Genomic DNA, 18,155 nt, shown 5'->3' with positions numbered 1-18,155 from the left:
AAATGTCATTATGAATTGAAAATGGGGGACCCTGATGTAAACAAGACGAAAGTCTTTCTCTGGTCTGCATCCCCTTAACAATTGTATGTATTGAGCTGTACTGTACTGTACCCATTCTGCAATCTGTTAATAAAGTTTTCAATCAATCAATCAAACCGTGACGACGCTCCACTCGATGAATCGGTGATCGACTGTTCTTGGCTGAATAACTTCCTGTTCCAAAGTCCAAACACCAGCCCTGTGCAGACAGACAGACAGACAGACAGACAGACGTGCACAAAGGTTCATTTAGGAGATGTTTTGAAGAGATGTCACTTGTCACAGGCGTTTTTATTTTAATGCAGAGAACTTGTGCGCTGCTGTTTAGTGAGGTAATTTACTTGAGTTTTAGGCGTTGAGTTGACATGCAAGATTCCTTGGAGTCACTGGTCAATGTGCTTGAATCGTACAGAGGAAGAGATAAAATTGTGAGTAGCCTCTTACAGTTTTTTTTGTTTACATCAGAGTGTCAATGTGCAAAACTCTTAACACAGAATGCCATACTGCTAATTGTGGGTTCAAAATGCAATATAGCATGCAAAATTAAAATACCAGTGTCAAATCAGAGAAATATTATATGCAACAGCACCAAAACATTAGATATTTCAAACAATTAAGTGAACAACTGAACCAAATTAGATTATATGTCCTGCAAAAGTGTTTCATAGTGTCAGAACAGTGGATATGTTCATCGTTGAAGTTTAATTATTGGTGCAGTTTTCAAATACAACGGTCATTATCAAATGATGCGGTCAAACACAATTATACTTGTTACCAAAACAGACTATGCAATGGTCATTTCCTCATAACCCCTGTGATAGACTGCAGTATAGCACTGAAACTGCCCTCACCAAAATAATCAGTGACCTCAGGCTAAACTCTGACGAGAATAAGATCTCCATCCTAGATCTCAGTGCAGCATTTGATACAATCGATCACGATATTCTAATCGATCGTCTTGAAAACCATGTCGGTTTCTCAGAACATGTGCTAGGCTGGTTTAAAACATACATCAGAGGGAGGACATTTTATGTTAAACTAGGAGATCACATGTCTGATATATACGACAACAACTATGGAGTTGCACAAGGGAGTTGCTTAGGTCCTTTACTCTTCTCCCTTTACATGTTACCGCTGGGTGATATCATCAGAGAACATAATGTAGATTTCCATAGCTATGCGGATGATACACAACTGTACATATCTGCTGAACCAAATGATACAGCGATTAGCTCCATTACAGACTGCTTACTGGCAATAAATAAATGGATGAGTAAGAACTTACGAGAAACTAAACGAGAACAAAACTGAAATTCTAATTATCGGCCCCAAAACTAAAAAAAGAAACATTAATAAAGAACCTGGGAGGACTAACCCCTTGGATCAAATCTGAGGTCACTAGTCTCGGGGTTGTCATAGATTCAGAACTGAACTTCAATTCTCATATTAGCAAAGTGACGAAAACATCGTTCTTCCATCTCAGAAATATAGCAAAAGTACGACCATTTATTAATCGGAACGATGCTGAGAAGCTAATTCATACATTCATATCTAGCCGGTTAGACTACTGTAATGCACTTTTCACAGGTCTCCCTAAGAAAACCACAGAGAGGCTTCAGCTAATCCAAAACTCTGCAGCCCGACTGCTAACTAGAACCAAAAGGAGAGAGCACATTAGTCCAGTCTTAGCTGCTTTACACTGGCTTCCTGTAACATTTAGAATTGACTTTAAGGTCCTTCTCCTTACATACAAAGCTCTAAATGGACAGGGCCCTAGCTACATCGCCCGCCAACACTTTAATAAATTACACACCAGCAAGAACACTGCGATCATCAGCTGCTGGACTACTAGAGGCTCCCAGAAACAGTCAAAAGAGGATCGGTAATGCAGCCTTTATCAACTATGCCCCAAAACTGTGGAACAAACTACCCCAAAACATGAGAGAAGCCAACTGGCTAGACATCTTTAAAAGACAGCTTAAAACCTATCTCTTTGCTCAGGCATTTCACTGTGGGGTAATGCAGGCAAATATTTGAAGATAGATATCTGCTACCACCTAGTGGCAAGGGGAAATATTATTATAGAAACATCAGGGATATCCTGACACAAATTGTACTTACCTGCACTATTCTTACTGTAACTGACGAGTACAATTCCCTGACTGTATTGATAAGTATGGTATCATTAAACCACTACCGCTTTATGTACTTTAACTACTGGCCATACAGTACACGATATCTAAATATGATGAACACTTTCCCACAATGAAATCGGTTCCAGACAAAGGTAATAATCAAATATTTAATATAGCAAAAGGTACATATGATATTTACTATTACATTTATGATTTGAATGCACTTGTAAGGCAAATGAGTACTCGTAGGCAAATCAACACTGAATGTCCAATCTCTGGTTACGCAGGAAGCAAGTATACAACCTGGCTCTTAGGGAATTAGATCTATGGTACACTTAATGATATAGCGGGATGTTCTGGAAGGGGTCCTCCCGGTTGTAAGCCGGTAGGGGGGGTAGGAGAGCCGTCGGTAGTAGACCGTCTGGTCAACGATATCTAGGGAGACTTCAAGTACAGAAGACAGTGCAGTAGACTCTTGATCCGCAGATGAATACACCTTGGTTCTCTTGTAGGCTGTAGCTCCACAGTGAAGAAGAAGCTAGGCGACCTCAGTCTCTCTGAGCGCCGACTCAACTTGACTCCTCTCGGGGGTAAATCTAACACTCACAGGCGTCGGCGATTATCCGCTCCACAAATCACAGTACCAAAGCAAATATATTCCAGCCGCATAGGGCTCAGCAGTCGTCGGGTAGGTAATCCAGTGTACATGTCCCTCGGTCCTCGTCTAGATCTCCTCGGATGAAGGCGCCATGTGGTCGGCCCAGCCTGGTTAAGACTCTAGATAACACGAGGAAGCGTTGGAGATGCTGGTCACTTTAGAACTCTAACCGCACGATGCACCATACACGATAGACTATTATTACTTAATAGAAATACGTCGCACTCGACGGTACAGTGCCAAACTCTGACAATTCAGCTATTAATTCGCACGAGGTCTCGATGCCATTCTAAGGCCAAACAGGCCATACTACACCGCACATGGTATCGTGGGTGAGGCTTCACGTTCTGTTACTAAGTTGGGTAGAAGGGTAAAGGACTAAGGGATTCCTACATTTACTTGCGCCATATTTATATGCACGGTGAACAAATAGTGCCACTCTCATTTCGGTAGCCGTATCCCTGAGCGGAGCCGGGGCTAGTACGGACATGTCTCGTCGGTACCTTTGAACTTGACGCCAGGGGCTGGTCCCCTGGCGCCTGGTCCTTTTGTCCAATAAGAGAATGAACTATTATGGGCTATAGTAGGCTAAAGGGATATTCCGTGTATATGTACAAGGAATATACAAGGGATATCAAACGATATACAAATACTATTCAATATATATCAATAAATAAATATATATATTCGGTTTAATCTGATCCTTCGTAACAGCCGCCCCCTAATTAGTCCCACCTAATTAGCTAAGCAGAGACAGATTAACCGCACTGTCCACTACTCAATGTCCGCTGTGAGGGTCAGTCAGTTCACAAAGTCATGGGGTCATGGTCGTCATCGATAGTATCGGGGAGCCTTGGCAGTTCTATTAGCCTCGCCACGGGTCGGGTGTAGGTCCGCCCTTGGACGAGCACTTCAGCTGCTCGGACCTTTCCATCGGCACCGGTGATCACTTTGCTTACGCGGCCAGCCGGCCACATAGCTCGGGGTAGTGACTGGTCGATAATCATGACGACTGTTCCTTCTGTCAAATTGTCTCTCTCTTTCACCCATTTCTGGCGGGTCTGTAGAGACGGTAGGTAGTGGAGTAGGAAGCTGTTCCAAAACTTGTCAGCCAATACTTGACTGTACCTCCACATTCTTCGGCCGTTCGCTTCTTCAGGCCTGTACATTGTCTGGGGTAGCGCGGGGTCCAGCCGCCCCATCAAGAGTGTGTTAGGGGTGACTGGGTCGACATCTGCTACATCACTTGAGACATAACCGAGGGGCTTTGAGTTCAATACTCCCTCGATCTCCGTGAGGACTGTCATTAAGACTTCTTCCGCCACGGTCTGGGCCCCAAGCACGGCGTACAGGGCTGTCTTTATGGAACGTACTTCTCATTCCCAAGTTCCACCGAAGTGAGGTGCGTTCGGGGGATTAAACTGGAAGTCAATCTGGGATGGAGCGAGGTGGGTCTTAAGTTCTGGGCCCATAGCTTGGAAGCTCTCTCTCAGCTCTCTTTCTCCGCCTTTGAAGTTTGTCCCGTGATCAGACAATAATGTAGACGGGTTTCCTTTCCGTGATGTGAATCTTCGGAAGGCCATAAGGAATGAGTCTGTGCTCATGGTTGGAAGGAGTTCGATATGTATCGCTCTGGTGGTCATGCATTTGAATACAATACCCCACCGCTTCTCGGTTCCTCTTCCTTTCTTTATATACAGCGGGCCGAAACAGTCCATACCGGTGGAGTGAAAAGGCTTGTCGCCGAGTCGGAGGCGACAGGGAGGTAGGTCAGCCATCCGGGGTATACTGGGCTGGGCTCGCCACTTACGACAGTCTAGACAGGTTCGCTGGAAGCGCCGCACTGCTTCTCTCCCTTGCAGTATCCAATAACGACGTCTGATCTCCTCGAAGACTCTCTCTGCCCCTGCGTGGTGCACATCCTCGTCGTATTTCTTTATGATCAGCTCTGTGACCTTGTGTCGGCTGTTCAAGACTATCGGGTACTTGACGTCATCCGGTAAGTCTGGGGCTCTCCGCAGACGACCACCCACTCTGATGAGACTATGGGCGTCGCTCTCGGGGGCTAGGTGGAGCAGTCTGCTGTCTGATGGGACGGGCTTTGCTCCCTGTAGACAGGCTAGCTCATCGGGGAACGAGTCTCTTTGGGCTCGTTGTAGTAGAAGAAGTTCTGCTTCTTCGTAGTCAGCTGCTGAAATGTCAGTCGTGGGCTGAACCTCTGGGTGGTGCCACAGGAATGTCTTTAGCTGCGCACTCTGTAGGGTGAGGCAATCGTCTATGTCGGGGTCTGTGGAGACGAGTGTGTTCAATCCACAGAACATAGGTTTCTTGTTTTCGGCCTCCTCTTTACTCGCCTCCCGTGGGGTGGGTGTAGGCCACTCTTCTTTGGGGAGCTTGAGAAACTCTGGTCCGTCACTGTAGAGGTTGTGACGGGTGAGGTCATCCAGGGACATTCCCCGGGTGATGACGTCAGCTGGGTTGTGTTTGGTGTCCACATACCTCCAGCTCGCTACTTCTGTTAACTCTTGAATCTCGGTGACTCTGACTCCCACGAAGACCTTGTATCTGCACGAATCAGACCGGATCCATGTGAGTACTGTCGTGGAGTCTGACCACAAGATTGTTCTTTGCACCGGGATGGTGAGTTCACGTTGGATTAACGTGGCGAGCTGCGCTCCTGCTAGGGCTGCGCAGAGCTCTAGACGCGGGATAGATTGTTGCTTTCGTGGGGCTATTCTTGAGCGAGCCAGGATGAAAGCAGTATGTATTTCTCCTCCCTCCTCTCGGGCACGCAAGTAGGCCACCGAACCGTAGGCTACTTCGGAGGCGTCGCTGAATACGTGCAGGTCCATCTTGCATGTCTCTGGCCTCACTGTGGGTGGGAAGTAGCTGCGGCGTATATTAACACCTGGGAGTGAGCGGAGTTCCGTCTCCCACTCTCTCCATGTGGATGCAAGGTGTTCGGGTATGGGATCGTCCCAGCCCTGGTCCTTGTCCCATAGCGCTCTTACAATCATCTTTGCCCTGGTGGTGTAAGGTAGAATACATCCCAACGGGTCATATTGTCTGGCGAGTGTTCTGTATACACTCCGTCTGGTGGTCGGTATTGCCGTCGACCTTCCCTGCTCCTTGGTCAGGGGTTTGTGTCTATAATGGAGCGAGTCTGTTTTGAAGCGCCAGACTAGTCCTAGTGTCATTTCTTGGGCTTCTCCTGGGATGGTCGCCATCCAGGTGTCGCTGCTCGCTGCCTTGTCCTCGGGGGAGAGGCTGCGCAGTACTTGCGGGTCGCTGCTGGCCCACTGCCTGAGATCAAAGCCGCCTTTGATCAGGGAGGCGCGGAGCAGCGCACGACGTCGCCAGTCAATTTTCTTTATGTGTCCCGCTGTGATTAGCTTGTTAATCTCAGCGCGGTACACAGCCTCTTGAGCGGGGTCTTTGGCTAGGCGCCGCTCTGTGTTCAATAGATACCGCTCTGTCGCTTCTTTTGTGGCGTGAAAGGTGGGCATTCCCTCTCTCCTCAGGAGTGGAGTTGCGTATCTCATCACTCCGTTGACTGTGACTCTCTTTGTCCCTTGCTCGAGGAGGGCTATAGCGTAAATATCTTCCTTAGAACGAATGTCTTTCTTTTCGTTCTTAAAGGGCATTGTCTCTAGTGTCCATAGCCTCTCGACATGCTGCAGGAGTGTGGTGTCTTCTTCTGTCGCTCTGGAGTGGAGGCAGCTAGTGGCTGCTGTTTGGTTAAGAGACTTGGCGAGGGGGCCTTGTAGTGTCCATCCTAGGCGGGTCTCGACTGCTGCAGGACAACCTCTGGGTCCTGTATGGACCCGGTCTATCGGGACTATGAGGTCTGCATGGTCGGAGCCTATCAGCAGGGTCGGGGTGGCACCGTCTATGAGCGGGATAGGTAGTTGACGCAGGTGCACATATTTATCCATCAGCTTGGCGATGGGGTAGGTGTACTGCGATAGTCCTATTTCTTGGCTGGTGAAAGCATTAGTGATCCTATACCGTCTCTCTGGTTGCCCGCTTGCTGCGATAGTGAAGGAGACATTCTCGCCCTTTATCGTCTTTAGATCTCTTCTTATTGTCCGAATTGTCATCTGGTTCTCGCTCCCCCGCAGCCCCAGCTGGGCCGCAGCGGACGCGAGGAGAAGGGTCTTCTCTGACCCGTCATCAAGGACGGCGTAAGTGTCCATGACCTTATCTTGGTAACTCAGTGTTACGCGGACCACCTTTAAGAGCACCTGGGCGCCCCCGCTGCTAGCGGGGTCAATGTACATAACACTTGCCTTTGTGCTGCTGGATGGTGCAGGCTTTCTTCTGTTACTGTCGTGTAGGACATCTAGGTGGGCTCCGTCACACCGACTACACCTCTTCTTGAGGCGGCACTCGGCTGCCATGTGACTGCGCGCACATCGGTAACAGCGCCTGTTGGACTTTATCCATTGACTCACTTCTTCAGCGGTCATCTTCTTGAACAGGTCACATTGTGACAACCAGTGTTCCTTTTCGCAGTACGGGCACACCATCTTCCACTTCTCTTTCATCGAGGGGGTACTGTGGTTCTTGCTGCTCGGTACTGATTCTGATTGGTGCATGACAGTCACCGATCTTCTGCCATCGTTTGCTCTCCTAGGTCCCTCTCTGGAGCTTGGTGTGCTCCGCACGAACGTATCCAACCGTAGGCTGCTGACTTCTCTCGCCAGGAAGTCGGCTAGGTCTAGGAGGGATGGCTCGGGACCGTTAGGATCACGGTGGTCTCTTTGCCGCCTGAAGCGCTCCTGTCGGGCGGGCGGCAGCTTCTCTAAAATCCTCTCGACGTTCGAGTTTGCGTATAGTTCATGCATACCCTTTTCTCGTTGCGCCCCCAGCATCCCTACCAGGGATTGTACTTTGATAGACAGGTCGTCTAGTGAGCGATTGTCTGTTGCTGGGGGTAGGCGGTCAATATGCCTTATCTCTTGTATTACGTAATCCCATATACGTCCATATCTTTGGTCTAGTGCTGCTAGAGCCGCTGTGTATGGGGTAGTAGAGGTGGCATAGGCCAGCGCTATGTTGTGCGCTCTGGGCACTTTCAGGTGCTTCAATAGGATAGCATACTTGTGGCGTTCATCAGCTACATCCACCATCATTGTCTCTAAGCACATCCGTAGCTCCGTGTACTGTGCTCGGTTCTCATGGGTGAAGTCTGGAAACGTCGGTGTGCCAATGTATGACGCCGTGGATGGCTGGCACATCGGTGAGCGTTGGAAGAGAGGCCTCCTGGGCGAGTCTCCTCTTACGCCTCTCGGTGGGCTGGTACCGGCAGGGTACCATGGCCCGCTGGTCCAGGTACTATTCCTCGGGACTGGTCGTGCGTCATGCTCACCCGTGAATAGAGTCGGGGGTCTGTAGCGCAGGGCCGCGGGGGTATAGCCTGGGCTGTACTGGACCTCCTGGTCCTGTGGAGTAATGTGCTGCTGTCGGGCTTGACTCTCCTCTTCTCCCTCTTCTTCCTCTGCCAGGTCATCTAGATCCTGTAGTCGTCTATTTAGCCTCTCCGCGGTGTACGCCGTTCCTTCCTTGTAGCTGGGTCTCACTGGGACCAGTCGGGGAAGGAGTTCGGAGGGGGGTCTAGACTCTCTCTGGTGGTCGGGCTCAGGGTCGCTTAATCGGTTAGGGGAGGGTGCCCTTGACCCGTGTCTTGACGAGGCCCTGGAACCCCTTGTGGAGGGAGGGGGTGTTGCCCTGGTGATCAGCTGCTCCATTAGCTGCGCTTGTAGTCTGTCGCGCTCGGCTTCGCGCTTGGTGAGATCTGCTTCTCTTTGGGCACCGGCAGCGGCATGCTGGGTGTTGGCCCGGTCTCTTGCCATATTCTCTTCCGCCTGAAGGCGTCTCATCTCCAGACGTATGCGCTCTTCGTCGCTCCGTTGCTGCGCTTGGAGGCGTTCTCTTTCAATGGTAGAATGTTCGCGCTCGCTAAGCATCTGTGCTTGGAGTTGTTCGCGCTCGCTAAGCGTCTGTGCTTGGAGTTGTTCGCGCTCGCTAAGCGTCTGTGCTTGGAGTCGATCGCGCTCCGTAGAGGCTGCTAGGCTGGCGAGGAACGCCTGTGCCAGCATCTGGTCCGCCTCGCTGGGGGAAGACGCTGGTTGAGGTGATCCGCTCCTGGCAGTACTCGTTGGGGATGCGTTCCCCTGCGGGGAGTCCTGGAGCTCTATCTCCTCGGCGCTCTCCTCATCTTGTTCCGTGCAGAGTTCCATCTCTGGAGGGTTGTCTTCCTCCCGGAGCTCTTCGGGGACTACTTCTTCGGTCTTGGCGGGGGGTAAAGTCGTGTCAGTTCCCTCCTGGTCCCCACCGTGAGCTTGGTCAGTTACATTAGAACCCACTAGGGCCTCTGTGGTCGGGGTATCCTGGTTGATAGGGTCGGACATAATTTTACTTTCTACTTTTACCGCGTTTACCGTTTGTAGAAGGCTAGGTAGTATACTGGCGGCGTAATTCTCTAAGTACTGAGGTGGCTGCCGTCTACGCTGCGGGCGTTCTACTTTAGGAGGACCGTTTCGTGGAGTGTTCGTCATAGGCCATTTCAATATTAATACCACTATATTAATATTACACTAATTACCCTCCGGCTCGAAGGACCAATTTTAACTGAGGGGTACAATTCCCTGACTGTATTGATAAGTATGGTATCATTAAACCACTACCGCTTTATGTACTTTAACTACTGGCCATACAGTACACGATATCTAAATATGATGAACACTTTCCCACAATGAAATCGGTTCCAGACAAAGGTAATAATCAAATATTTAATATAGCAAAAGGTACATATGATATTTACTATTACATTTATGATTTGAATGCACTTGTAAGGCAAATGAGTACTCATAGGCAAATCAACACTGAATGTCCAATCTCTGGTTACGCAGGAAGCAAGTATACAACCTGGCTCTTAGGGAATTAGATCTATGGTACACTTAATGATATAGCGGGATGTTCTGGAAGGGGTCCTCCCGGTTGTAAGCCGGTAGGGGGGGTAGGAGAGCCGTCGGTAGTAGACCGTCTGGTCAACGATATCTAGGGAGACTTCAAGTACAGAAGACAGTGCAGTAGACTCTTGATCCGCAGATGAATACACCTTGGTTCTCTTGTAGGCTGTAGCTCCACAGTGAAGAAGAAGCTAGGCGACCTCAGTCTCTCTGAGCGCCGACTCAACTTGACTCCTCTCGGGGGTAAATCTAACACTCACAGGCGTCGGCGATTATCCGCTCCACAAATCACAGTACCAAAGCAAATATATTCCAGCCGCATAGGGCTCAGCAGTCGTCGGGTAGGTAATCCAGTGTACATGTCCCTCGGTCCTCGTCTAGATCTCCTCGGATGAAGGCGCCATGTGGTCGGCCCAGCCTGGTTAAGACTCTAGATAACACGAGGAAGCGTTGGAGATGCTGGTCACTTTAGAACTCTAACCGCACGATGCACCATACACGATAGACTATTATTACTTAATAGAAATACGTCGCACTCGACGGTACAGTGCCAAACTCTGACAATTCAGCTATTAATTCGCACGAGGTCTCGATGCCATTCTAAGGCCAAACAGGCCATACTACACCGCACGTGGTATCGTGGGTGAGGCTTCACGTTCTGTTACTAAGTTGGGTAGAAGGGTAAAGGACTAAGGGATTTCTACATTTACTTGCGCCATATTTATATGCACGGTGAACAAATAGTGCCACTCTCATTTCGGTAGCCGTATCCCTGAGCGGAGCCGGGGCTAGTACGGACATGTCTCGTCGGTACCTTTGAACTTGACGCCAGGGGCTGGTCCCCTGGCGCCTGGTCCTTTTGTCCAATAAGAGAATGAACTATTATGGGCTATAGTAGGCTAAAGGGATATTTCGTGTATATGTACAAGGAATATACAAGGGATATCAAACGATATACAAATACTATTCAATATATATCAATAAATAAATAAATATATATATTCGGTTTAATCTGATCCTTCGTAACACTTACCCTGCCTACTTTTATACACTGCCTATCAAATTCATGTGTCGGTTCTATGCTAATGTTTATCTCACTACCTCCTACTGTATGCACTGTAATTTTAAGAACTATTTTATCACACTTTTTACTTCTTACTGATGACTATTTTTTAAACTGAATCATTTTTAACTATTTTTATTATTTGTATTACTGAATCAAACTGTAAACAGAGAGCCTATTGGGATGCTAGATCCTAATGTGAAACACTGTGATTTACCATACCTTGCTATATTCTTACCCTACCTACTTTCATACACTTCCAATGAAATTCATATGTCGGTTCTATGATGTTAGAGTGATGCTCTGTTGTTGTGAGCGACACACTGCTCTGTTGTTCTATAAGGTAACTTGAACTGTACTTTGTAAAGAAACTCAGTGTTAAGAGCGATGGAAACTCAAAGTACTAAGAGCGATACACTGCTCTGTTGTTATATATATATATTTTTTTTCTTTATTGAACAATCTTATCACACTTTTTACTGTCCGTTCTATCTTATTATTTTTAGCATATTTTAAACTGAATCAAACCGCACTTTTTTACTCTATCTAATCTATTCTATTTTATTATTTATATTGTTGAAGAACTGTGATTTGCCTAACCTTGCTACCTCTCTCTTTGTATTTACATTTTTTATTTTTATGCTCGCTTATGCCTGTATTTTTTACTGCTGTGAAGCACTTTGAACTGCAACCTCTGTATGAAAAGTGCTATACAAATAAAGTTATTATTATTATTATTATTATTATTATTATTATTATTATTATTATTATTATTATTATTATTATTATTATTATTATTATTATTATTATTATTATTATTATTATTATAGTGCTTGTGTCTTTATGAAAGACAAACAAAATATATGATTACAGTATTTGAAGTTTAATCATTACAGTAAAGAAAAATACATACAGCAATGCTCCGTACTGTACAGTAAAAACAAAAGCAGTTACAGTAAACAAACTATTGTAAAGAACAGTAAAAAAGGGTTACTTGGTCGTGAGGCTGATTGACTGGATATTTTCAAAGACTCCGTTATCAGCTATTACAGTAACACAGAATGCTATACTGCAAATTTTCAAAATGTAATACAGCATGCAAAATTACCGTAAAATACCAGTGTCAAATCAGAGTTTACTTATTGGTGCATTTTCAAATACAACGGCCATTATAAAATACAGTAATGCGGTCAAACACAGAATACTTGTTACCAAAAGAGACTATGCAATGGTAATTTCCTCATACAGTAACCCCTGTGATAGACTGCAGTACAGTGCTTGTGTTTTTTATGAAAGATTATTTGATTATTTGAAGTTTAATTGTTACAGTAATGAAAAATACAGTAAAGCTCTGTATTTTACAGTAAAAACAAAAACAGTTACAGTAAACAAACTATTGTAAAAATAAATTCGGCATCTGGCCAAATAATTTCATCGACGTCACATCTGACCGTCATATCTACAAGTGCCCTCTCCGGCTGCACAGACAGAAGACGGCCACGTTCTCCACGTGCTCGTTCAGTTCTAATGTACAGTAAAAATAACAATTACAAAAATAATTCACACCCACACCTTTTAGTATTTATGAAATATACTGTAACAGACAACAATATCAATTTCACAATTACTGTAATTTCAATACAGTTACTGTACAGTAAATTACACATATTGACTTACCCATTATCTCTCTTACTGTAAAAAAAATCATATAAGGGATGCCACCGTTGACCTGTTCAGGTTTGGCTGCACCACCCTGCCAGCTTCAGCCAGTGCTAGACCTCGGTTTACTGTATTACGTGGTCAACAATTGTGGTTATAATTTCATTTGAGACAGATGTTCTTCTGCTTCCTTGGCCACGACCACGACCCTGTCCTTCGTTGCCAACCTCAGCTGCACCGACTTGCTCCATGTTGCTCCTTTCTTCAGGGTTATAAGCAGCCTTTATGTAGTGGTGAAGAGATGATCAATTGTATTGCAATGCTCCTCAACTGGGCAAGGTTGTTGAAGGTAATGAGGCATTAGTACAAAACATTATTGATTTAGTGATCTGCCTGTGTAGCAATAAGCAATTGAACATTGATGTAGTATTAGGTTGCTGTATTCTGAGACTGGAGCATATGATTTAGAGTTTGGCACTTTGTATGAACAGTTTGGCACTTTATATGTAAGCATAGCATTTAGTATCTTAGAGTATGAATTTTGAAAGTCAGTTTGGCAATTAGCATTTTGAGTTTTGCACATTGAAACTCTGATGTGCAAAATGCGTCAAAGCAGTCGTAAAAAAACTAATACGTTTTACCCTATTTACAATTTGTGACCTATTATTACGCTAAAATTTCTTTTACAGTATAAATTAGGCTAGTGCGTATAGCCTACCAGCTACCTGCTGTTCTAAAGCCAATAAAAATGTATGTATAATGAACAAGTTGATGCCCTGAATAACCTATATTCTATAATTGGTTTAACAGTTGTGATAATAAAATCTTGTTAATAAACATCTTTCATAAACTCGTACATTTCAGCACCCTGTTGCACCTGGCCTTATCCGATTTCCTTTTCAATGTTTTGGGGGATGGGGGGTTAGATAAGGACTATCTGCTATGGGTCCCAGCTGGTGGGTGGAGCCCTCTCGGAGTCCTCCCAGCCCGGGAAGAGTCTCCTGCTGTTCTCCGCTCAGCTCAGCCACTGCAGGACGGTGCTGCGGCTCTTTGACGACCTCTCCATGCTGGCGTACTCCCGCAGCTACGGACTAGGATCTGGGGTAAACTGTTCTGTTCTCTCCTGTTCTCTCCTGTTCTCTTCTATTCAGTGCAGCAAGAAACTATCTATTACAAGTGTAACCATTCATTCATTCTGACAATGATTCAATTGTAATTCCTTAGGCAGAGTCCATTCTCTTCGGATCAAATAACAAACTCAGCAAGGCCGACGGCTTCACAGTTACAGTGGGTGACGATATTGTCACAAGGAAAGATGAAATTACCTACCAGGGTTCCATCCTAGAGGCTAATCTCTCCTGTGACAAAATGGCATCCAATGTAATAAAAAAAGTCAACTAACGAACTAGATTCTTGTACCGGATCTCCTCTCTGGTAAACAAGAATACCCTGAAGACTCATTCAAGGGTACTACGACTATGCTTGCACCTCATGGTACCAAAGCACCTCAAAGGCGCTAAAAACAAGATTACAAACATCACAAAACAAACTGGTCAGACTACTGCTTGACCTTACTCCTAGAACCCACCTCACCCCTGCCCACTTTGACAACCTAGGATGGCTTAGAGTAGACGACAGAGTACAGCAACTTGCAATGGGCCTGGTCTACAAGATACACTACACGACTAAGGTACCCATGTACATGTCAAAATACTTCCCAAAGGTCAGTGAATACCACGACCACAACACCAGAGGGAGCTCCACAAATCATGTTAAACCCAGATTCGGCTCAAACAAGGGACTAAACACGTTTAGCAATTATGCCACATCAATGTGGAACGCCCTACCCACAGCTGTAAAGGAATGTGAATCACTACCCACTTTCAAAACCACTCTCAAAGAACACCTACGGGAGACTGCAATTCGAAACTGGCCCCTGTAAATGTCCTAACCCAACCCCCTCCAATGTACAGTAAATGTCCTAACCCAATAATACACGAGACCCTCTTCTTGGGACCAAGTAAGGTTTTGTCGATATTCCAATGTACAGTCGCATGTGGGATCCATGCCAGGGTTTATCTTCGCAAGTCTAGTCTTTGACCAATATAGACGGTGGAGGAGCTTGAACTGTATCAGTGAATGGCGGGCACATATTGAAGAAGAGTGTATTCGGGCAAGAGCATTTTCCCATTCTTTGTCTGTAAATTGATGATTTAGATCGGACTCCCAGTTTTGTCTTATAGCCAGTACTGAAGAGGATATGGATAGGGATATGATGTTATATAGTTTAGATATTGAGCCTTTGATTGCAACCTTCACCTCCAAGATGCGGTCGATCACAGTTTTTGGAGGTATATGGGGGAACTGAGCAAATCTGCTCTTAACAAAATCACGTATCTGTAGATATCTGGTAAGTTGACTTCCGGTTTAGCTGCAATATGTAGCGCACGCAATTGGTTATAGCTCCGCTCCCGTTATCGTTAATTTCGTTTAAAAACCTTATTTGGACAGTACCAAAAGAGACTAGACCACATCGTATGTATTGATAAGACCTTCTACTAACTATATCAAAAGACAACATGGTTAGGGATAAGGAAAAGACGGGAAAGAAACAAGAAACGGCAAAGCTAACGGCGCAGATTGAAACTCGGTCAAAGACAATGACAGGCGACGCTGTGGCAGATCCGTTGGTGAGCCCCGGCGCGGGGAATATAGAGGAGAATACACAGGGACCAAGGACAACTGGCCCCGAGATGGAGACAACAGATGACAACATAACAGGAACATCAGAAAAAAGTACCGTGAAGGAAAAAGCAGGCGATTTTGAGAAGATAATAGCAAAATCATCCATCGGATCCCTCACTGCTCCAACAACATCAACTGACACAAGCAGTTCAGTTGCACAGCCCGACTTCAACTCTCTGACTACCCTGATAAAAGAACAGATGGTCGCTTTCAAAGCACACGTAGAAGAACAGTTGGTCGCACACGCTGAACACATCGATACTAAATTCGAAGAGGTTATGAGAGCAGTCACTTTGCTGTCCGTGCGAATCACGACAGTGGAGATTTCGGTGACAGAAAACACAAAAGCAGTCAAAGCGAACGAAGGTAGCTTGACAGAGATGGGAGAAGAGATGGAAAGAGCTAAAGAGGAATATCGGAGGGAAATAAAATTGCTTAAAAACGAAGTGATGGAGAGGCAACTAGAAACCCATCGTTACCACAGGCGGAATAACATCCGCATTGTGGGGCTTGATGAAGCAGTGAACTGCGAAGACATCAACTTTCCAAAAGAGTTATCAACGATTTTGGAAAACTCCGATCCAAACAAAGTGCCAGAAGTGGAACAAGTTTACAGAATTGGTTCCCAGGGGCAAAGTATCAACGGGCCGAGAGTCATCATTGTCACTCTGCGGAAAACTACAACAAGGGATGACATCATCAAATATGCTCGCAACCAACGTGGGAAGCTGAAGTATGGTGATAAACCAATATTTATCTACGAAGATTTGAGCAGAGAGGCCATCATCCGACGTCAACCATACAAAGATGTGATGCAAAAGCTGTACAAAGCCGGCTACAAGCCAAGGCTAGCATATCCAGCGCTGTTATCATTCTTGGGCACTAACGGCCGCAGGTCAGGTCCATATACACCCTTTGAAGCTGAGGATTTCCTGAATCAAAATGCAGCAAATAACCCAAAGCATGACGAAAATGCCGGAATCAGTTAAGCCTCTCTCTAAATATATACCAGTGTTGGAATGACTTTATTGTGTTCATCAATGAGGTCATTCCACCAGTGTTGGAATGACATTGTTGTGTTCATCAAAGTAGCAAACGATATGCAAGTCGTCTATAACAAAGTGTACTGTATATAATACGATTCATAATACATTATAATTTCAGTCTCTGGTCTCTGAGGGGACAAATAAATATCAATGCAAAAAGATCTATCTGGAATATTCTAGGTTTATCGCTCAAATGCCCTGGGTCTCTTAGATCATTCTGGAATGTAAAATAGTCTAGGCACTAGTATATTCTACAACCTTCTAGAATATAAGGCACCATGACAACGAAGCATACAACTCTAACAATAACATTCGGTGTGCATACACATAGCAGATAATAAATTAAATGAAGTGCAATCAGTCCTTAATATTACTTTAAAATTAACCACACATAAACGTATGAGCACAGCAAGGTTATTCTAACAATTTAAGTAATCACTCCATTAAAGGCACATTGAAGCGCTAAAAGGCGCTGCTTTTCTATCTTATCTAATCAGTTAAATCGGTTATAGTGGCTTCTCCACGTTGATAATTATTTATCTCTTATTCCTTATCTATATCTTTCCATTGATTTTTTTTTTTTTTTTTTTTTAATTTTTTCTTCTCATTACTCTATATTTTTTAAATATATTTTAACTTACATTGTTCTTTTCCAATGTTCTTCACATTAAGGTGTCAATATTACTCTATATTTTTTAAATATATTTTAACTTACATTATTCTTTTCCAATGTTCTTCACATTAAGGTGTCAATATTGCTCTACAATCTTTTCCTTTTTTTTCCCCCCACACGTTGGTGGAGGGTTCAAAGGAATATGTCGATAAAGGTTTATTCTCTTTTTTTTTATTTTATTTTTTATTTTTATCTTTAGGTTATTTATCACAATACTTCATTACAGTAAGGGAAGGTGCAAGACCAAAAGCGACATTCTATTGCAATAGAATGGAAATGTTAGATCCTATGGCAATGAGCATAGGAAAATTAGGATTACAATGCTCAGTTTGGGCAATCCGGTGGACCATGGGAGAAAGTCAATCGCGGAGGATGTGTTCTTGGAACACAGGCATGTTCGACTTTTTGGGTGAGGGGAAAATAGGGGATTTTTATTTGTATATATATATGTTTTTAAGCTCAGCTCTCAACGGGACCTCATTAATTGGATGTGCATCTATTGTAGCTTCATACTCCAGAAACATTACCAAAAACTACACGAAAACATGCATAGACTATGGCTAGTTTGAATATAATGGTATGGAACACCGGTGGGATAAACAAACAACACAAGCGCAAAAGCGTGCTTACACTGATGAAAAAAGAACATGTGGACGTGGCTCTATTAAGCGAAACGCACATTTTAGAGGGAGACATAAATACGTTAGCGGATAACATATACCATAATATTAGTCACTCTTCTTTTGCTACGAGAACTAGAGGGGTAGCCATAGTCGTCAGACGCAAATTAAATATCGAATTGAAAGGGGTATGGTCGGATGCTGAGGGGCGCATAACTATAGCTAGGATTATACACAATAACAGGAAAATTGCATTGGCAGCGGTATATGCCCCGAATTTGTACGAAGTGGGTTTCTTCACTTCACTAACAGGAGAAATGTTAAACCATCCCGAGTACTCATATATAATAGGTGCGGATTTTAATGCCATTTGGAACCCAAGGATGGACAAAACTTACCTTTCCTTCTCCAGCGAACAAAAGAATTCATCTAAAGCATTAAAAGATTGGTCGAAATCAACAGGAGTAACTGATTTATGGCGTTCACTTAACCCCATGACCCGCAAGTACTCCTGTCGTTCGGCGAGACACAACACACTATCCA

General features: G+C 44.8%; 1 protein-coding gene across 1 annotated transcript in view; it reads left to right on the top strand.

Moving 5' to 3' along the window:
* Window positions 1-253: 253 nt before the first annotated feature.
* Window positions 254-18,155, top strand: part of LOC311231859 (uncharacterized protein) — a 127,322-nt gene continuing 109,420 nt past the window's right edge. Inside the window, exons 1-2 of the mRNA XM_084318481.1 lie at window positions 254-467; window positions 13,455-13,631. Of these exons, the coding sequence (XP_084174607.1) occupies window positions 405-467; window positions 13,455-13,631 (240 nt within the window). The 5' untranslated portion in view covers window positions 254-404. The remainder of the gene's footprint in view (window positions 468-13,454; window positions 13,632-18,155) is intronic.

The sequence above is a fragment of the Notolepis coatsorum genome (genome assembly GCF_963971535.1).
Source record: "Notolepis coatsorum genome assembly, chromosome: 7".
In the NCBI taxonomy this organism is placed as follows: domain Eukaryota; kingdom Metazoa; phylum Chordata; class Actinopteri; order Aulopiformes; family Paralepididae; genus Notolepis; species Notolepis coatsorum.
Note: the sequence above shows the minus strand (reverse complement) of the source record. Positions and strands in the feature narration are given on the sequence as shown.